The following is a 22,087-nucleotide window of genomic DNA, read 5'->3' on the forward strand; positions in this document are numbered from 1 at the left end:
CAACTACACCTCTACTATACTTCCACAACTACACCTCTACTACACCTCCACTACTACACCTCCACAACTACACCTCTACTACACCTCCACAACTACACCTCCACCACTACACCTCTACTACACCTCCACAACTACACCTCTACTACACCTCCACTACTACACCTCCACAACTACACCTCTACTACACCTCCACAACTACACCTCCACCACTACACCTCCACAACTACACCTCTACTACACCTCCACAACTACACCTCTACTACACCTCCACTACTACACCTCCACAACTACACCTCTACAACACCTCCACTACTACACCTCCACAACTACACCTCTACTACACCTCCAATACACCTCTACTACACCTCCACAACTACACCTCCACAACTACACTACACCTCCACACCTACACCTCCACTACTACACCTCCACAACTACACCTCCACTACACCTCTACTACACCTCCACACCTACACCTCCACAACTACACTACACCTCCACAACTACACCTCCACTACACCTCTACACCTACACCTCCTCTACTACACCTCCACAACTACACCTCCACTACACCTCCTCTACTACACCTTCACAACTACACCTCCACTACACCTCCACAACTACACCTCCACTACACCTCCACACCTACACCTCAACTACACCTCCACAACTACACCTCCACTACACCTCCACACCTACACCTCCACTACACCTCCACAACTACACCACACCTCCACAACTACACCACACCTCCACAACTACACCTCCACAACTACACCACACCTCCTCCACAACTAAACCACACCTCCTCCACAACTACACCACACCTCCACACCTCAATAATTTGAAACATATAACCCCTAACCTAACCCCTAACCCCTAACTTAACCCCTGACTAACCCTAACCCCTGACTAACTAATCCCTGACTAACCCTAACCCCTGACTAACACTAACCCCTGACTAACCCTAACCCCTGACTAACCCTAAACCCTGACTAACCCTAACCCCTGACTAACTCTAACCCCTGACGGTGGTGGTGGGCAGAGGGTCTTTTTCACTCACACAAACATTACAAGAAGATGCTGGTAATCACGTCATGAATCAAGTAATTGTGTGTACACAGATGCTGGGAGTGTTTCAGTATGTTTGGTGTTTATCCTGAGTTACATGCACTGCCAGTAAGTGTAAGAGGGCGAGAGACTTGAGGAGCTGACAGTTGGTCATATCCTTAACATATTATTAACATATTCTTAACATATGCTTTGGCTTAACACTGTCATGCATTCAAACCAATTAATTAATTAATTCAAACCAGTTAATTTCCTTTGGGATCAATAAAGTATATTCAATTCAGTTCAGTTAAATTCAAACGGACTCCAATACCCAGAATCACACATCTAGGCTGATCTCAAGGAATAAATACTTCTCCCTACAGTATTAAGCAACACCTGTACCTCATTAGTTCTCACCCATATATACGTGGACTCATTCACTCAATCTTTGCGGAAAATTGCCGAACATACTTTTGCCGAATTGCCGAAGTTGTACTTTTTCTTGTACTCTCGGATTAGCCCTTTGTTTGGGTCCATCAGTATTGCTCCTCCGTGTTTTCTTACCTGGACTCTTTTGACTGCTCTTCATTGTATTGTGTATATACTGGCTTGCTCTCTCGCTGGCTTCTACCCGTCTTCCTCTGACCACTATTTTAGATCCTTTTGATCTGTAAGCATCTGTGGAGTTTGACATGTCACAATCCTCACAAACACATCATACGCATCACAGCTCCCAACACCAGCTACACACAGAGTGATATGTGCACAGTGTGATTTTGATACCATTCTCCGTTTAACATTAATACAGGCCTAAACCCACTTCTGTGGTGCTAGGTTCTACTATTTCTACTATTCTACTATATTAAACCAATGTCTCCGTACTCCTGTAAGTGAGACAGAGACAGGAACCCGAGAGGCAGCAAAGCTCCACTGATGGAGAAACCCAGATGAGACTTTGGTTAAATCTATACCCCAGAGTTTAAAAGACCACTGACGGTAGTTATGGTTTCATTTTCAGTAATAATCTCTCTGTCTCTCTCTCTCTCATTTTATTTTACAGGAACACTGATATCTGAGCTGCAGTGTGTGTGTGTATGTGTGAGTATAAGCTCAGCACACACACTCTAGAGACATCAGGAATTTTGTGTGTGTGTGTGTGTGTGTGTGTGTGTGTGTGTGTGTGTGTGTGTGTGTGTGTGTGTGTGTGTGTGTGATATATATGGCACTTGTGATGCTCATGATGGACAACTGCTCTGATTCTACACACACTGTCTGAGTTGTGAGGTTTTCTCTCTCATCAAGTGCCCACTACCCTCAGGTATCATCACAGTGGGTTCGCGCTGCTGAAACAGTCATGGTAATAACACACAGTGTCACATCACAGCCGCTCCCTCCCAGAGCTGTGATGCTTCCTTCCTTTAATCCTGCCACAATTTAAACACCAATCATCTGGTCCTCTGAAAGCATATGATAGACATAAGAGAAAACAATGAAATACAAATATGTAAATCCCACTGGCACTACTCATGAGATGGAAGACTACAAAATATCGTACACACTCTCAAGACTGGGCAGTGGGTGGACGAGAGACCCGACTGCTAGAGAGTTGTGTAGAGGGCCACACCAGACGTGGGCCCCCTGGACTCTCAGGGCTTTGTGCAAGGTCAAGGTCTTCACCTTCCTGTTTGGTCTCACTGCCATGTTCCTCATTACGGCTTCCTACATTCTGATGAGGACCCAGAGGGGGCCGCTACCTGCACTGTCTGCCCGTAACTTTGGGCCCCTGGCTCGGCCTGTCGTCCTGTCAAGGAAGGACTGTGCAGTCCTGCAGAAGGTGGAGATCCAGCAGCGAGTGGTACCAGACATCTCCGAACTCAAAGAACAGGAACCACATGTGCGTCTGTACAACGGACTTGAAAACAATATTTGGTCGTAGATTTGATCACTGGTGGTTATTTTGTCATAGAACATATAGTGTTATCTGGAGCTGAAGACCATTGATCAATTTGAGTCACTACGGTCACATTTGAGCTGCAGCATTTGATGTAATCCTATAATCTGGGCATTTGGACATTGTTCAGTGTACGCAGTGAGGTAATCATGCTAATAATCATACTGAGTATCGTGTAGATTAGTCTGATTATATACCTTTTGTATTCATTCCTTCCTGTCAGATTTTTTCTGTAATTCCTCGTCAGTTTCTCCCGCCCCTCAAGAACCCCTGCTGGTATGAGGAATACACGGGGGGTCCGGCGGCAGACCCGTATGGGGGGAACCTCTACGTGCTGCACTCCAAACGCCTCCGAGCTCAGCATCAGCACCTGAACACTGCCTTCCAGGCGCACCTGCGTCGCCATGGGGGTGTCCGTCTGCGTCTGCGCTGCCTGCCATACTTCTATGTCATAGGGCAGCCCAAGTGTGGCACCACGGACCTCTACGACTGCCTGCGGCTGCATCCACAGGTCCAGTTCACCACCATGAAGGAGCCACACTGGTGGACAAGAAAGAGGTTTGGTGAGTGTGAGAGTTCCTCGCTTCAGTTGTTGGTAGATATTAGGCAGAACGTCAGAGACAGGTTACCTCCCACCAAGGTCATCTGAGCCTGCTTTGTCAAGTCAATATTCTGTTATGTGCCCATTTAATTAAATGGGTACTTTTACAATGTATCATGTCAGAACCACAAGGACTATTGGTAAAAACTACTGGATGCTGTTTGATGTCTGTGGCCTGTGGTCTTTCTGAGCCTCTGAAATATCTTTCTCAGGGATTATCAGGTTGAACGAAGGTTTGCGTAGCCCATATCCTCTGGAAGACTACCTGGACCTATTTGACCAGGCAGCCTATCAGATTCAAGATCAGCTCTTGGACAGTTCGTCCAGAGGACAAATCGGGATGGACATCATCATTGGTAAAGTTTTTATTTTCTAAATGGACTTGACATGTGGTCACTGTTGGGAGTGTCAGCTTGTGTTACAATTTATTAGCAGAATCGTTTGGTTACGTGGTTGTTTTTCTCAGTGCAAGAGCAGCTCACAGGGGCTAGAGCTAGGAGAAGTGTGCTGGTCCCCGTCAAACTCTCATTTCTGTTAAAAGTAATATGATAAAAGTCTTGCTGAATCACTGCTGAATGAAGGGAACATCAAACTTTCACTCAGATGCAGTTTGTAGAATCTCTCACACGCTTCTGCTCATCTGTTCTGGTCATCAGTGCAGATCAAATGAAATTATCATCTTACAAAATTACAAAAATAAAAAAATAAAATACATCAGGAGCTCTGAAGGTCTTTGGCGCTCCTGTGGATACTGGAGAATCATCGTTCATACGTTGGTGCTTATGTTTGAATGCTTGATTAACAGGTGAGGCCAGCGCTTCCACTATGTGGGACAACAATGCATGGGTTTATTTCTATGACGACGGAACGGGGGTGGAGCCTCCTTACCTGGTTCAAGACTTTATCCATGCAGTCCAGCCAAATGCCAAATTCATAGTGATGCTCAGAGATCCTGTAGAAAGGTAATATCTCACCTAATAGTCTCTGAAAGAAACATTCACTGTTATGACTGGTTTAGGGCAGTAATGCTAAACTGTAAAGTCATCTAAATTGAGGTATTCAGTCCAGGTCTTGCAGGTCCTAAGGCACTCTAGGTTTTTCAGATCAGGTCCAGTTCCAAAAACACCTTGCTGTGATAATCAAGAGATCCACAGCCAATTGCTACTTTATACAAGTATATAAAAGTATATAAGGAACTGGAAAGACCTGGACCTGGACCTGGACCTGGACTGGCTATTTGACCTGGACTGGGTGGACCTGGACTAGTTATTCAACAGGACTGAACTCCTGGACTGAATACCTCCAATGCAAGATAGACTGCATACGTGTCCATTGTGATGGTCTCTGATGGTTTTATTATGCTATAAAAGCCCATTAAAGTGACAGCACCATGGATTAATCTGAATTGTAAGTTAATCAGTCTAAGTTAATCATAAAATAGACTATATACTTGCGAAATTCATTAGATTTTCCTGTTTCTTTTAAACACACACTTGAATGACACTCAAACAGACACTCAAACTACAAATGCACGCAGACAAAATTCTTTGTGCATTTGTAGTATCGTGCAATTCATCCCATTAGAACGATGAACTTGTTCAAACTGACTGTGAATGTGTGTGTCCATATGCATAGGTTGTACTCAGACTACCTCTACTTTGGCATGGCCAATAAGACAGTGGAAGACTTTCATGAGCGTGTGTGTGAGTCCCTGCAGCTGTTTGAGGCCTGCCTGTCTCAGAGACCTGTACGCTCCTGTGTGTACAACAGCACCCTCAACAGTGCCATGCCTGTGAGTGTCACGCCCGTGAGTTTGTGAGTGTTATACCTGTGAGTGTCATGCTCGTGAGTGTTATACCTGTGAGTGTCGCACCCGTGAGTGTCGCACCCGTGAGTGTCACACCCGTCAGTGTCACACCCGTCAGTGTGTGAGGGTTATACCTGTGAGTGTCACGCCCGTCAGTGTGTGAGTGTTATACCTGTGAGTGTCACACCCGTCAGTGTGTGAGTGTTATACCTGTGAGTGTCACACTCGTGAGTGTTAGACCTAAAACTATGAATTAAAATCATGAACATATCCAATGCAGGGCATCTCAAGGACTTTGTATGAAGCATATAAAGAACCATTCAAAGAATGTTTTCATGTCATTCGTGAAATCTAAGCTCCCTCTACTGGTTAGTCAATTTAATATTAACAATAATAATAATCTTTATTTGTATAGCACCTTTCATACATGCATTAAAAAAACATTAAAAGGAAGCAAAGATAAGAAGACAAAAGGAAAAAATTAATAAAAGAAATTAAAGATAAAAAGGAAACAAACACAATAAAATAATTGTGACGCTGGACACAGGGAGACGGACGAGGCACGAGTCCGCTGGTTTTCGTCAACGTCACTTTATTATCACATACAAATAGCGTAGACAGCGCACGTGCAACACTTACACACATATGACTCTGACAAAGACGAGCACAGGACGCTGCGCGAACGCACATTAAATAGACAAACCACATAAGTCCCACATGATGACGAGACGAGCCACAGGTGAGACAAATTAACACAAGACGCACCCGCACTCACGGAGATCCACAGACGCAGACGAGTAGACGCAGACGACGTAAACACACGCCCAAAAGGGAGGGGTCGGGGACCGTAACATGACAATAATGTAATAAAGTAAATAAAGTAAATAAGATGGAACAGTTTAAGAGTTTCTTAACAAAAAATTTACATTATCATTAACAAAAATTTAACAACATTAAAATTAAACAGCATTATCTACAGCCTTTAATTATGAAAGTATTGACAGATTTATTAGCTCTTGAATAAAACTCAAATAATGTCAGGACATGCTGTCCCACTAAATCCCAGTCCTGCTCAGTCCTGTTTAGTTGAGTCCCGTATGTGTTCTGCAGTCCTGTTCAGTCCTGTCTGTGTCCTATATTGTTGTTGTGTCTTGTTCGTGTTCCTGTGCAGGTAAGGCTGCAGGTGGGGCTGTATGTGGTCTATCTGCTGGACTGGCTCAGTGTGTTTAGCCCAGAGCAGATTCTAGTCTTGCGACTGGAGGATCACGCAGCCAACAGAAATCACACCATTCACAGAGTCCTCAGCTTCCTGCATTTAGGTTTGTTCCTTATAAATTCCATCTGGCAGTCTATTCAGTGATCTATTCAGTGATCTATTTGGTGATCCATCCAGTGGTTCCCAGTTGGAAATAGATCATGATAGATCATAGTAAATGATCCACCATTCTAGCCAATTCATCACAAGTCAGTTGAAACTTGTAATGAATTGTCTAGAACAGAAAAGTCATGGGTTTTGGGTTTTCAGGACTGAAGTTAACCTGCTCTAACTACAATGGTGTTTACATACACAGCCTTGGGGTGTGTGGGGACTCCCACTTATTGTCTTAGTGTGTGATCTTTACAGAACCACTTACTCAGCAGAAGGAGGCTGACATCACTAGAAGTCCAGCATCCAATGCCAGGAACCCAGCCAATCGCAATCTAGGTCCAATGTTGCCAATCACCAAGGAGATTCTACAAAACTTCTATGGGCCCTTTAACCAGCAACTAGCCGTATTGCTGGATGACTCGAGCTTTCTGTGGACACGGCTGTAATGGCGTCTGGAGTCAGACTCAGGACAATTCCACTGCTAGTCCATTTTTAATAAAAAATACTCTTTTACTTTGCTTGGCTCACCTGTAAGGAATTTCATAAAATTCTCATTGGACCGTTACTAAGCTCCTTCATCTTGTTATCTGATTGGACTGTTACTAAGCTCCGTCACCTTATCTGATTGGACCGTTACTATGCTCCGTCATCTGATTGGACCGTTGCCAAGTCCTCTTTAAAGGCAGAAACATATGGGCTGTTACAGGTGTTGAGAAGGAGACAGTTGCCACCTGTGGGAACACAGAGAAATGAGGGTGGAGAACACAGAGGAACGAGGGTGGAGAACATAGAGGAACGAGGGTGGAGAACATGGAGAAACGAGGGTGGAGAACATGGAGAAATGAGGATGTGTTGATCTCTACACTCCAACTGACTCAGTTTCAAGATATGAAGCACTTTGAATTTATACTATAAATGTTTTATATTTTAAATAAGTCATAATAAGTAATATCTTTTATATTATAATAAATATTTTTGTTTGTTTCTTGCAGCTGTGCACTATACTGAATAAATGATTTTTCACCGTTATTGAGCCTCATGAAGATTGAGACAGTAATTACATGTATGGAAGCTGGTTAATGTACAGTCATCCAGACTCATCACAGGTTACAAAATGTCAACGTTGTGGTTTGTTGGCTATCCACTAAACGTCACCACTAGAGGGCACCAAAGTCTTAACATTGCCAACAAAACATTATGCTACAGTTTTTCCACATTGTACACACAAAATATGAACCTATGCACACAAATCCAAAAACATGAAGCTTGTGTCAACATTGTGACTCCAAACTACTACATTCTAAGCACACACATTTTTTCACTCAAAAATCATTTATAAATCACAGCTTTGCAAATACCTTACCACAAACTGCATCATTTAGCACACTTTGGTCACCCAAGAAACCCTATTTCACCTGTGCAAACGTAATTAGAAGAACGCTTCAATAATTTATCCGCGTGTTGAAGAGGTCTCAAGTGACGGGTTCAGGGGCACGCAGGGTGAGTTTATTTCTACAACACCTTTCATACACACTGGAGACTCAACATGCTTTACACAAGAAAGTAAAGTGCCAACTAAAAATAAAGGAATTAAAAAATGTCACGGCGTGAATGAAGCAGCAGGAGGCGAGGCGTGTAAAGGCGAATAAAGGCGCGGTGGCGCAGTACACAACCAAACGCATGCAAACAATGTAGATAGCGCAGGACGTCTAAGCACTGAGGACGGCGTCCTTTAGCGGCCACGCAGTGGCTGTGGGGTATCAGTCTCTCTGGAGAAGAGTGCACCGCACATCTCCTACATCATCCAATTGCACACCCGGAGAGCCAACCGCACCTGCAGTTCTAGACCTGCAGTTCTAGACCTGCAGTTCTAGACGTGCCGTAGTTTTAGATGTATGTAACGTAATATCCAGATAGTGTTTTAGTATGTCGCGGGAGCAGATGGAAGAATATTTATAAGCAACAATAATATATGATAGATATATGATAATGTCTGAAGGTAATTTTTGGGTTATCGTAATGTTTATGTCATGAAGGATGTATCTGACTAGCGTTAGTGTGTCTTGGTTCGTTAGTTCTGGCTACCTTTATGGCTACTTAGTAGCTACTTTGATTAAATTTGAAACAACTTAAAGGAAGGAAATTAGCACTTACTACGCTACTATTAATACTAAAAGTAGTAAGCAAGCTAAAGTAGCATTTCCACATCATTATTAACCCATAAGAACCCAGACTATGTTCTGAATATTGATACAATTGAGCATATTAATATATGATACACATATATTTAGTCTGCTAAATGCCATAAATGTAAATGTAAATATGATCGGTCTGAAGGTCATTTTTGTGTTATCGTAATGTTTATGTCATGAAGGATGAATCTGGCTAGCGTTAGTGTGTCTTAGTTCGTTAGTTCTGGCTACCTTTATGACTACTTTGTAGCTACTTCGACTTTGAGAGAAATGCTAGTCCTGCGAACGTAAATTTTTGCCGGGGGGGGGGGGTGGGTGGGGTGGTGGCGAACGTAAAATGGACAAAAATTTGTATTATATTGCGATCGATCGGTCGCCAGTGTTTGCGCCAGAGCGAACTGGTAACTCATTGAATCATAGATATGGATCAGAGGTAAATAAACTAGATTTTTTTTCGGCGTGAGAAATCGGATGTGTGGCGTGTGAGCGAAAAACCCCAAGTATCACATAATATTTGCTAGTTGCATGCCAATGAAGGTATACGAGTAAAATAAATCACTCCTAACATTCTGGAAACGTATGCTTACTCACTGAAAGCATCCTGACATTATGCAATTTTTGCTGATTTTTAATACAAAATAGCCTATGCCAGTAATCCAGTAGTTTAATTAAAAATAAAATATCTTCAGGAGACAAGCTGTGTGTGTAAATGACAAAATTAATCAAAACTCCCTAAAAGAACAGGGAAAATGAGGCGTACTACTTCTATTTAAATACAAAATGTGGTGTACATTATCGTTTAAAACTTGTCAAATGTTATAGATTTGGCTAAAACAATTCAGAATCAATGGGCTTATTTAACAAATAAACAATGGATTATTACAATATACAAGCCCCTGAGCCTACGGCATGCATTGGAACTGCTGGTCTAGAACTGCGGTTGGCTGTCGTTAGCTACATTCCGAGCCGCTAGGTGGCGCATGGCTAAAACTACAGCACGTCTAGAACTGCAGGTCTAAAACTGCAGGTCTAGAACTGCAGTTGGCTCTCCGGCTGTGCAATTGGATGCATCTCCACCGGACGGCTTCAGATGATAATGTAATGAGTGCTAATACGAAGGTGATTGGGCAAGAGGGAGGAGCGAGTGAGATGTGGGCGTGTCTTTGAGCATCTCCCTCCGAGACTGGGGCCGGCCTGCCATGGCAAAAAATATAAAATAATATTAATTAAATAATGACTTTAAAGAAAACATATTTACAAATTTAAGAAGCTAATAATTATAAGTAAATATATAAAACTGTAAAACAGTAAACTGAGAAAAATTTAAATAAAATAAGAATAAGTAAAAGATAAATGAAACAAGCTACATTGACGGTAGCTATCTACCAAACAATACAGGGTTGCCAACTTTTGACGTTCGCTTGGAGTGAGATTTTAACCTGGGGGGTGTTCCACAAAGCGGGTTAAGCGAGAAAACCCGGGTAAGTTAACTCAGAGTTCACGGAAACTCGAGGTTTTCCGTTCCAGAAACCGAGCTTAAAGAGAACCGGAGTCAGTTACTGTAGCAACTTATGCTCTGAAGCTAACCTGCTCGCTGGCAGGTTAACTTGGACCTGACCCAGAGTTACAAACACGTCATCATGACGCGTCCTTTCCTCGAAGATCATGTGGATATTTAAACTCAGTTTATTCGCCGAGTTCTTCGTCGGGAACGCCTTATAAAACCCCGAATAGACATAGGCCTATCATTTTCGGATTATTTTTTTAATGAACGTTATCGTTTTTCAGCACAATCCAATACTTACGTCAATAAAATTATTAAGCGTCACATTTCAAATATTACACATCGCGGATCAGCCCTAAATTCTCTCCAGATTGTTATACGTCGCTCTTCGTTTTTTGCTAGTGGAATTTTTTTTTATAGTGTAGGAGATGCGGGATCTGTCAGCAAAGCTACTGTATGTCGGTCTGTCCAAAAACTATGTCTGGCATCAAAATGACTAGTGCCCAGTTTTGTGGTGTTTCCTGGGCTTAAGCCAGTTATGGACATCAAAGAGGAATTCCACAGCATCGTAGGTTTGTCTTTAATTCACACGGACAATAAAGAAATTAAGCAAAGGAGAAGCAGTAGGCTATATAACAAACTTCATTCCATTTACATTTTAAGGATTTCCTAGAGTGATTGGCTGCATTGATGGAACCTACATATGCTACCTATTCCAGCACCATTAGAACATAAAGGCGATTACATAAACAGAAAATCCATCCATAGCATTAATGTACAGGTACTAACCTTTATAATCCTTAATGAATAATGTACTTATCTTTAATGGTAACAAAACTAACGTAGCTATTGCCACCAGCCACTTTCCCTCAAACTGGACATATATAGACTTACCTCCCCCTGACTATATCTCAGATTTGCCACCAGTCCAGAGACCAGTCCACCAGCCCTTTGGCACCATGCACTTTATCCCTGTCCCATTTACCTACCTCACACACACTGTACATACTGTACTTATATTTTTATATTTCATACCTTATACTGTTATCTATTTTACATTTTTTTACCTTGCTTATTTAATGTCTATTGCCTGGCTTGCACCATGACCGTCTTGCACTATGTTGTCCTGCACTATGTTGTATGTAATTGCTGCTGTGATATTTTGTAGTATGTAATTGCACTGAGGCCTAGCCTAAAAGTGTTTCATTGTGCTGTACAACCCTGTTTCAGCATAATGATAATAAAGTTGAATTGAATTGAACTGACCGTTCTCCCCATCAAGATCATATGTGATGCTTCTCACCTCATCACAAATGTTGAAGCCAGATGGCCAGGATCCGTGTATGATTCCACACTGTACAACAAATCTGAATAGAGTAGGCCTGAGGTAGTGCAGTGTAATAGTTAAATCAGTGTAATGCAGTGTAATAGTTAAATCATTGCAAACCCTAGTGTGATTATAGGACACTATGACGGCCTCCTTCATGGAGACAGAGGGTATCCCTGCCTGTCCTATAGGCCTACCTTATGACTCCCTATTCAGATCCTGCACCTGGACCACAGTCCCGCTACAATCAGGCCCACAGCAAAACCAGAGCAAGAATTTAAATGATCCTAGGAATCCTCAAGGCCAGGGGGGTGTTCCAAGAAGCGGGTTAAGCGAGAAAACCCGGGTAAGTTAACTCAGAGTTCACGGAAACTCGAGGTTTTCCGTTCCAGAAACCGAGCTTAAAGAGAACCGGAGTCAGTTACTGTAGCAACTTATGCTCTGAAGCTAACCTGCTCGCTGGCAGGTTAACTTGGACCTGACCCAGAGTTACAAACACGTCATCATGACGCGTCCTTTCCTCGAAGATCATGTGGATATTTAAACTCAGTTTATTCGCCGAGTTCTTCGTCGGGAACGCCTTATAAAACCCCGAATAGACATAGGCCTATCATTTTCGGATTATTTTTTTAATGAACGTTATCGTTTTTCAGCACAATCCAATACTTACGTCAATAAAATTATTAAGCGTCACATTTCAAATATTACACATCGCGGATCAGCCCTAAATTCTCTCCAGATTGTTATACGTCGCTCTTCGTTTTTTGCTAGTGGAATTTTTTTTTATAGTGTAGGAGATGCGGGATCTGTCAGCAAAGCTACTGTATGTCGGTCTGTCCAAAAACTATGTCTGGCATCAAAATGACTAGTGCCCAGTTTTGTGGTGTTTCCTGGGCTTAAGCCAGTTATGGACATCAAAGAGGAATTCCACAGCATCGTAGGTTTGTCTTTAATTCACACGGACAATAAAGAAATTAAGCAAAGGAGAAGCAGTAGGCTATATAACAAACTTCATTCCATTTACATTTTAAGGATTTCCTAGAGTGATTGGCTGCATTGATGGAACCTACATATGCTACCTATTCCAGCACCATTAGAACATAAAGGCGATTACATAAACAGAAAATCCATCCATAGCATTAATGTACAGGTACTAACCTTTATAATCCTTAATGAATAATGTACTTATCTTTAATGGTAACAAAACTAACGTAGCTATTGCCACCAGCCACTTTCCCTCAAACTGGACATATATAGACTTACCTCCCCCTGACTATATCTCAGATTTGCCACCAGTCCAGAGACCAGTCCACCAGCCCTTTGGCACCATGCACTTTATCCCTGTCCCATTTACCTACCTCACACACACTGTACATACTGTACTTATATTTTTATATTTCATACCTTATACTGTTATCTATTTTACATTTTTTTACCTTGCTTATTTAATGTCTATTGCCTGGCTTGCACCATGACCGTCTTGCACTATGTTGTCCTGCACTATGTTGTATGTAATTGCTGCTGTGATATTTTGTAGTATGTAATTGCACTGAGGCCTAGCCTAAAAGTGTTTCATTGTGCTGTACAACCCTGTTTCAGCATAATGATAATAAAGTTGAATTGAATTGAACTGACCGTTCTCCCCATCAAGATCATATGTGATGCTTCTCACCTCATCACAAATGTTGAAGCCAGATGGCCAGGATCCGTGTATGATTCCACACTGTACAACAAATCTGAATAGAGTAGGCCTGAGGTAGTGCAGTGTAATAGTTAAATCAGTGTAATGCAGTGTAATAGTTAAATCATTGCAAACCCTAGTGTGATTATAGGACACTATGACGGCCTCCTTCATGGAGACAGAGGGTATCCCTGCCTGTCCTATAGGCCTACCTTATGACTCCCTATTCAGATCCTGCACCTGGACCACAGTCCCGCTACAATCAGGCCCACAGCAAAACCAGAGCAAGAATTTAAATGATCCTAGGAATCCTCAAGGCCAGGGGGGTGTTCCAAGAAGCGGGTTAAGCGAGAAAACCCGGGTAAGTTAACTCAGAGTTCACGGAAACTCGAGGTTTTCTGTTCCAGAAACCGAGCTTAGAGAGAACCGGAGTCAGTTACTATAGCAACTTACGCTCTGAAGCTAACCTGCTCGCTGGCAGGTTAACTTGGACCTGACCCAGAGTTACAAACACGTCATCATGACGTGTCCTTTCCTCGAAGATCATGTGGATATTGAAACTCAGTTTATTCGCTGAGTTCTTCTTCGGGAACGCCTTATAAAACCCCGAATAGACGTAGGCCTACTATCATTTTCGGATTATTTTTTTAATGAACGTTATCGTTTTCAGTTATTACTTACATCAATAACTTTATTATTATTATAACATTTCAAATATTACACATCGCGGATCAGCCCTAAATTCTCTCCAGATTGTTATATATCGGTCTTCGTTTTTTGCTAGTGGAAGTTTTCTTTATAGTGTAGGAGATGCGGTCAGCAAAGCTATTGTCAGCAAAGCTATTGTATGTCGGTCTGTCCGAAAACTATGTCCGGCATTAAAATGACTAGTGCCCGGTTTTGTGGTGTTTCCTGGGCTTAAGCCAGTTATGGACATCAAAGAGGAATTCCACAGCATCATTGGTTTGTCTTTAATTCACACGGACAATAAAGAAATTAAGCAAAGGAGAAGCAATATATAACGAACTTCATTCCATTTACATTTTAAGGATTTCCTAGAGTGATTGGCTGTATTGATGGAACCTACATATGCTACCTATTCCAGCACCATTAGAACATGAAAATTCATCCATAGCATTAATGTACAGGTACTAACCTTTATAATCCTTAATGAATAATGTACTTGTCTTTAATGGTAACAAAAATAACGTAGCTATTGTAACTGACCATTCTTCCCATCAAGATCATATGTGATGCTTCCCACCTCATCACAAATGTTGAAGCCAGATGGCCAGGATCCGTGTATGATTCCACACTGTACAACAAATCTGAACAGAGTAGGCCTGCGGTAGTTTTGCTAGTTGTTCACATGCAGTGTAATAGTTAAATCATTGCCAAACCTAGTGTGATTATAGGACATGACGGCCTCCTTCATGGAGACAGAGGGTATCCCTGCCTGTCCTATAGGCCTACCTTATGACTCCCTATTCAGATCCTGCACCTGGACCACAGTCCCGCTACAATCAGGCCCACAGCAAAACCAGGGCAAGAATTTAAATGACCCTAGGAATCCTCGAGGCCAGGTTCCAGTGCCTGAAGGGGCTCAGAGTAACCCCTGATAGGGCGTGCCACATAATAATGACATATGTGGTATTACACAACATTGCAACCATCCAGGAAGAGCAACAGCCTACCATCTCTGACATGCCCACAGACGAGGAACCTTACATGCATGTGGGTGACAACAGAGATGGTGGAGTTGTCAGAGACTCCATCTGCAATCACTGCTTTCCACATTAAATCATGCACCACCACCCACCCCACCATCCACCCTGTAACCTTTTAATATACATTACAGTCTAGGAATCTAAATAAACTTCAAATAGTTCAAAATGCCGCAGCTAGAGTTCTGACCAGAACTAGAAAATTTCAGCATATTAGACCAGTCCTATCAGCCCTGCATTGGCTCCCAGTTAAATTTCGTATTGATTTTAAAATTCTATTATTAGCATATAAAGCACTACACGGGCTTGCTCCTGAATACCTCCAGGAACTTATTTCCTACTATGAACCCCCACGTCAACTAAGATCACAGGGTGCTGGTCTGTTATTAGTTCCACAAATTAACAAGGTAACAGCAGGGGGAAGAGCCTTTTCTTATAAGGCCCCCCAGCTTTGGAATAATCTTCCTAAATGTGTCCGGGACTCTGACACGGTCACAATCTTTAAATCTAGGTTGAAAATCCACTTATTTAGTCTAGCGTTTGATAATTAATATCCCCCTTAGATAAAGGTACAGATCCAGGGGTTCATAGACGAAGGGTTTTATGGTAGACTGGGGTGCTGGTGCTGTCATCCTGTCACTGCTCGTGGTCACTCAAGTTTGTTGACAGTGCAGTGGACAGATGCCATTGTCTCAGAATGCCCCCAAGCCTATGTTACCTTCTGGTTCTGCCTTTTTTAGCTAGGCTGTAATAATTTAACTTAGTGCCGGAGTTGCTGCCACACTCCAGAAATGTTTATAATTTTACCTGTCCTGTATATGTCCTCATACAGAGCTAATTTTCCCTGTTTCATTTCTCCACATGACTGCCCGTCTGCTTGAGGAATAATGAGATGAGGAGAGACAAGCGATCCATCCTGGGCCGGCCACCTCCTGCCTAACCGGATGCCTACACCATGATGGACATTATTACATCTTTTATATTCTGTCTAAATGGACATTATTGCATCTTTTACATTCTGTCTACATTCTGTCTATATTGTTGTTGTTGTCATGGTGACCGGTGTCAGCCAGAGGAGGATGGGCTCCACCCCCTGAGTCTTGGTTCCTCTCAAGGTTTCTTCCTCATGCAAAAAACTAGGGAGTTTTTCCTTGCCACTGTCGCCTTTGGCTTGCTCACTGGGGGCTAGGACTCGGCACTTGTAAAGCTGCTTTGTGACAACAACTGTTGTAAAAAGCGCTACATAAATAAAATTTGATTGATTGATTGAGTCAAACTCACTGTTATGTTTCATTATTTCATTTTTCCTGTAAATAAATATATTTTATAATATATTTTAAGAATAAGATATAGTTATGTACAGCCATACCACTTTGTACAATATTCTTATACTTCATTTTTATCTGATGCCATGTGTGTTTCAGATTAGACCTGGAATTAGTAAGTGTTCAATAAAAAAATATTTAAAAACTCAATACAGTATTATAAAGGTGGAGAAAATAATAATATAATCGCACCCTTCTGCTAAATATAAAAATATCATTTTCACTCACGCATTAACTCTGTTGGCAATTTTTTGACATGCTGACTGCCTTTCTCTAGCAGCTACCGCAGTATTACATTTACGTTTAATAATATCTAAATATTCTGCATACGCAGTCATTAATACTTCAAGCTACAGTGGTGTGAAATACGATGTTCGGCTGATTTTCGCGTTTAAGTCCATGATAAATCCAATTTATCTGCGTTCCATTAAGAATGCCTTTCATAGTTACGCGTGAACGCGCTTCTGTCTGGGTCAACCTACTCAGAGTTGAGCGACCCTGATTACTTTAACTCCGATTCGCCGTTTTGGAACCGAAAACTCTGAGTATGTCAGATCGGGGTAAGACAACTCCGAGTTCAGGGTTAAGTTTAGAGTTTGTTAAACCCGCTTCTTGGAATACCCCCCAGGTTCCAGTGCCTGAAGGGGCTCAGAGTTACCCCTGATAGGGTGTGCCACATAATAATGGCATATGTGGTATTACACAACATTGCAACTATCCAGGAAGAGCGACAGCCTACCATCTTTGACATGCCCACAGATGAGGAACCTTACATGCATGTGGGTGACAACAGAGATGGTGGAGTTGTCAGAGACTCCATCTGCAATCACTGCTTTCCACATTAAATCATGCACCACCACCCACCCCACCCCACCATCCACCCTGTAACCTTTTAATATACATTACAGTCAAATTCACTGTTATGTTTCATTATTTCATTTTTCTTGTAAATAAATATATTTTAGAATATATTTTAAGAATAAGATATAGTTATGTACTGCCATACCACTTTGTACTATATTCTTATACTTCATTTTTATCTGATGCCATGTGTGTTTCACACCACTCAGATTAGACCTGGAATCAGTAAGTGTTCAATTAAAAAATATTTAAAAACTCAATACAGTATTATAAAGGTGGAGAAAATAATAATATAATCGCACCCTTCTGCTAAATATAAAAATATCATTTTCACTCACGCATTAACTCTGTTGGCAATTTTTTGACATGCTGACTGCCTTTCTCTAGCAGCTACCGCAGTATTACATTTACGTTTAATAATATCTAAATATTCTGCATACGCAGTCATTAATACTTCAAGCTACAGTGGTGTGAAATACGATGCTCGGCTGATTTTCGCGTTTAAGTCCATGATAAATCCTATTTATCTGCGTTCCATTAAGAATGCCTTTTATAGTTACGCGTGAACGCGCTTCTGTCTGGGTCAACCTACTCAGAGTTGAGCGACCCTGATTACTTTAACTCCGATCCGCCGTTTTGGAACCGAAAACTCTGAGTATGTCAGATCGAGGTAAGACAACTCAGAGTTCAGGGTTAAGTTTAGAGTTTGTTAACCCCGCTTTCTGGAATACCCCCCTGGAGCCGGTGGCGAGTGTATTTTGTTGAGCGGGGGGGGTGGCGAACGAAAAATGGACACAGATTCAGTGTTATATCGCCGGTGGATGGCGCCAGAGCTAGCGAACTAGTAACGTATTGAATCATATATGTGGATCTGAGGTAAATAAACTGGATATTTTTTTTCGGCGTGAGATATCGGAAGTGTGGCGTGAGAGCGTGTGAAAACGGTCAAATGCGTGTGTCTCACGCTCAATGCGTGAGAGTTGGCAACCCTGACAATATCTAACCAAAACCCAGTCCAAATAAGTAAGATTTAATCTTACATTTAAAAACATCCAGTGTTTGCGTTCTTCTAATATTATGTGACAGCTGGTGCCATTGAGAACCAGCATAATAGCTAAATGCTGCCCCTCCATTTTTAGTTCTTACTTTGAGCAGGACTAACTGATTGGTCCTAGTGACCCAAGAGTCCTGCCTGGCTAAGAACTCTGCAGCGTATCATCTGTTTGTGTGTGCAAATTTGTTAATTTGTCAACCATTGAGAACAATTGCTATTGTTAATGTTATTGTTGATAATGTTGGAGTATAAGGTTTGTCTTGCTTTACCTATGATTATATTGTAAACATGCAGCATGTCTTTGTATATTTCTTTTTGAATCTGAAGTTTTGTTTTAAGCCATTTGCGTTCAGCCTTCCTGCATTCTCTCTTTTGGGTTTGAACAGCAGTAGCATTTCTCCATGGTGCTCTCTGTTCACCTGAAATAGTTTTATCTTTGAGTGGAGCAACTTCATCCATAACACTAACGAATTGTTCAGTAAGTCATCAATAGACCCAGAGGCTTCATGGTGCTGTGCTCATTCTGTTTGTGAAGAGTGTATCTGTTCTGTCATTGATAAACCTCTTCTTGGAATTGACATGCAGGGATTTCTTTTCTGTTGAGGCCGACATATCAAATAACACACATTAATGATCTGATAAAGCTGTATCTTTAACAGAGGCTGATACACTATATTATCAAAAGTATTCACTCACCTACCTTGACTCACATATAAGCTTATGTAATATCCCATTCCTAATCCATAGGGTTCAATATGACGTTGGTCCACCCTTTGCAGCTAGAACAGCTTCAACTCTTCTGGGAAGGCTGCCCACAAGGTTTAGGAATGTGTTTATGGGGATTTTTGACCATTCGTCCAGAAGTGATTTTGGACGAGAAGGCCTGGCTCTCAGTCTCCTCTCTAATTCATCCCAAAGGTTCTATCGGGTTGAGGTCAGGACTCTGTGCAGGCCAGTCAAGTTCATCCACATCAGACTATGCCATCCATGTCTTTATGGACCTTGCTTTGTGCACTGGTGCATAGTCATGTTGGAAGAGGAAGGGGCCAGCTCCAAACTGGTCCCACAATGTTGGGAACATGGAATTGTACAAATGTCTTGGTATGCTGAAGCATTCAGAGTTCCTTTCACTGGAACTAAGGGGCCAAGCCCAGCTCCTGAAAAACAACCCCACACCATAAACCCCCCTCCACTAAACTTTACACGTGGCACAATGCAATCAGACAAGTACCGTTCTCCTGGCAACTGCCAAACCCAGACTGGTCTATCAGATTGCCAGATGGAGAAGCGTGATTCATCACTCCAGAGAACACACCTCCACTGTGGCGGCGTGCTTTACACCACTGCATCTTACGTTTTGCATTGCACTTGGTGATGTTTGGCTTGGATTCAGCTGCTCGACCATGGAAACCCAGTCCATGAAGCTCTCTGCACACTGTTCTTGAGCTAATCTGAAGGCCACATGAAGTTTGGATGTCTGTAGTGATTGACTCTGCAGAAAGATGGCGACCTCTTCACACTATGTGCTTCAGCATCCGCTGACCCCTCTCCTTAGTTTATGTGGCCAACCACTTCCATTTTCATAATACAGCTGACAGTTGACTGGAATATTTAGGAGCGAGGAAATTTCACAACTGTTGTACAGGTGACATCCTATCACAGTTCCACGCTGGAATTCATTGAGCTTCTGAGGCTGAAACCATTCTTTCACAAATGTTTGTAAACACAGTCTGCATGCCTACGTGCTTAATTTTATACACCTGTGGCCATGGAAGTGATTGGAACACTTGATTCTGATCATTTGGATGGGTGAGCGAATACTTTTGGCAATATAGTATACGTTGTGATCTTTTGAAATAACCAGATCCAGTGTGTGACCATGACACTGTGTTCCAGCCACATGCTGAGAGCCCTAAAGACTCTAATTATGTCACAGAGCTCCGTGGCATTACAGTCCACTGATTGTCAATATGTATATTAAAACCATATTAAAATTATAATATGGTTGAAATCAGTGGAAATGAAAGATGGCAAATCTGAAAATTCATCAGTAAAGTCTGTACTGTATCTGTATATAGACCCTTACTAGTAATATTTTATGGATCTGTCATAACCAGACATGTATAAAGTATTAGAGACCCATACTTGAGTAAAAGTACAAGTACTCTATCAAAAAAGTGACTTGAGTAGAAGTTGAAGTGTTCTTTAAAAACTTTATTTAAGTAGAAGTACAGAAGTATTCAGCATTTTTTGTACTTAAGTATTGCAAGTAGTTTATTCTAAAATGTATTGCTGAAGTATTGAAAGTAAAAAGTACAAGTATTGTGTTTTGAATTCATTAAAGAAAGCAGTTAAACTTTGATTATCATTTTTAAAATATATCATTTACAAATCAAAGCTGTCAAAGACCACAAACACAAGTGTTCTGTATGTAAAAACAAGTAGCAACATAAAAAACTCGGTTTAACACTTCATACACAAAAAACAGATAACCTATGTCCCGCTACGTCGTAGGTTTGACGCAGAAGTACAAATTCGCCTTAATTTAGCTGAGAAAACGAGGTGTATTTTGGACGTAAAATCCGTCCGTCGGATTCTAAGAGTGAGATTACTGACCTGCGTTTACCCTCAATAAATGCCCTTACCCTATAAAAACACTACACTATAAAAATGGGCACATGATTAGTCAGCATGAAAAGAGACACGGCTTACTGTTGCTAAAAAACACAATTCAGCGTGACATCGCCTTTATGATTGCCAGCTAATGTTAAGTGAATACTGCAGCGCGTCATGAACATAATTAGGTTAGTTAGCTAAGATATCTAACCTAACTAGACCTTACTTATACCTTACTAGACACACACAGTTAATATGGTTGTGGCAGTACATGAGTTTAACAAATTCAGTTAAAAACATAAAATGAAGTCCATGGGTTATAATAAAATCATTAATTAAGTGTGATTTGTTTGTTAGTGACCTAATATTAAGAGTTGACTTAAAAACTGTTGTGCTCTGCATCAAACACTGTGGTCCATATCTTGCATAGTGTGGGTTTGTCACATTTTCAATGTTCAAGATGGGATTCCCTGTTTTTCCTATTTATGATAAGTACTGGAATGTGACAGATAACAGGCACACAGGGTCCAAGTTTCTTTTGAAAACATGTACTGCTTACATGTGTTAAGTGACTGGTACAGGTATTAGGTGACAGATACAGGTGTTAGTGTCAGGGCTGACTCCAGGACAGATCCTTCTGCCGCCACCAGGGGGAGCTCACGAGCTACTTCATGTCAACGCAGTCAGCGGTGATGGGCTACAGCTGTGTCTTTCTCCCTGTTTAGGAAGCGCAGTTGCGGTCCATCACTGCTGAGTTGTTTGTAGTTGTTACTGCTAACGTTCAGCCCGTCTGTGTCTCTTGGTAACGTGTGTGCGTTTCGTTGGTGTTTCTCCACCACGTCTTCCTCTCAGGACCACGTCTTTTTCTCTGACCTTACTTTTTGAGTGTTCTCACTCCTGTGCCAGGCTTTTGTGTTGCTCCCTTCTGTGGTCAGAGAGCCCGTTTCTTCCCCTGGCGTCCTTAGTTAGTTTAAAAAATGTTTTTTAACTGTTTTTCTTTTTTTGCGTTGAGTTTTTCCGCA

General features: G+C 41.7%; 1 protein-coding gene across 1 annotated transcript in view; it reads left to right on the plus strand.

The window, feature by feature from the left end:
* Nucleotides 1–7,795, plus strand: part of chst15 (carbohydrate (N-acetylgalactosamine 4-sulfate 6-O) sulfotransferase 15) — a 9,921-nt gene extending 2,126 nt beyond the window's left edge. The window contains exons 2-9 of the mRNA XM_076978728.1: nt 2,114–2,151; nt 2,372–2,947; nt 3,228–3,567; nt 3,818–3,961; nt 4,411–4,567; nt 5,241–5,397; nt 6,584–6,731; nt 7,037–7,795. Of these exons, the coding sequence (XP_076834843.1) occupies nt 2,543–2,947; nt 3,228–3,567; nt 3,818–3,961; nt 4,411–4,567; nt 5,241–5,397; nt 6,584–6,731; nt 7,037–7,227 (1,542 nt within the window). The 5' untranslated portion in view covers nt 2,114–2,151; nt 2,372–2,542 and the 3' untranslated portion in view covers nt 7,228–7,795. The remainder of the gene's footprint in view (nt 1–2,113; nt 2,152–2,371; nt 2,948–3,227; nt 3,568–3,817; nt 3,962–4,410; nt 4,568–5,240; nt 5,398–6,583; nt 6,732–7,036) is intronic.
* The last annotated feature ends 14,292 nt before the right edge of the window (nt 7,796–22,087 follow it).

The sequence above is a fragment of the Brachyhypopomus gauderio genome, chromosome 17 (assembly GCF_052324685.1).
Source record: "Brachyhypopomus gauderio isolate BG-103 chromosome 17, BGAUD_0.2, whole genome shotgun sequence".
Lineage (NCBI taxonomy): Eukaryota > Metazoa > Chordata > Actinopteri > Gymnotiformes > Hypopomidae > Brachyhypopomus > Brachyhypopomus gauderio.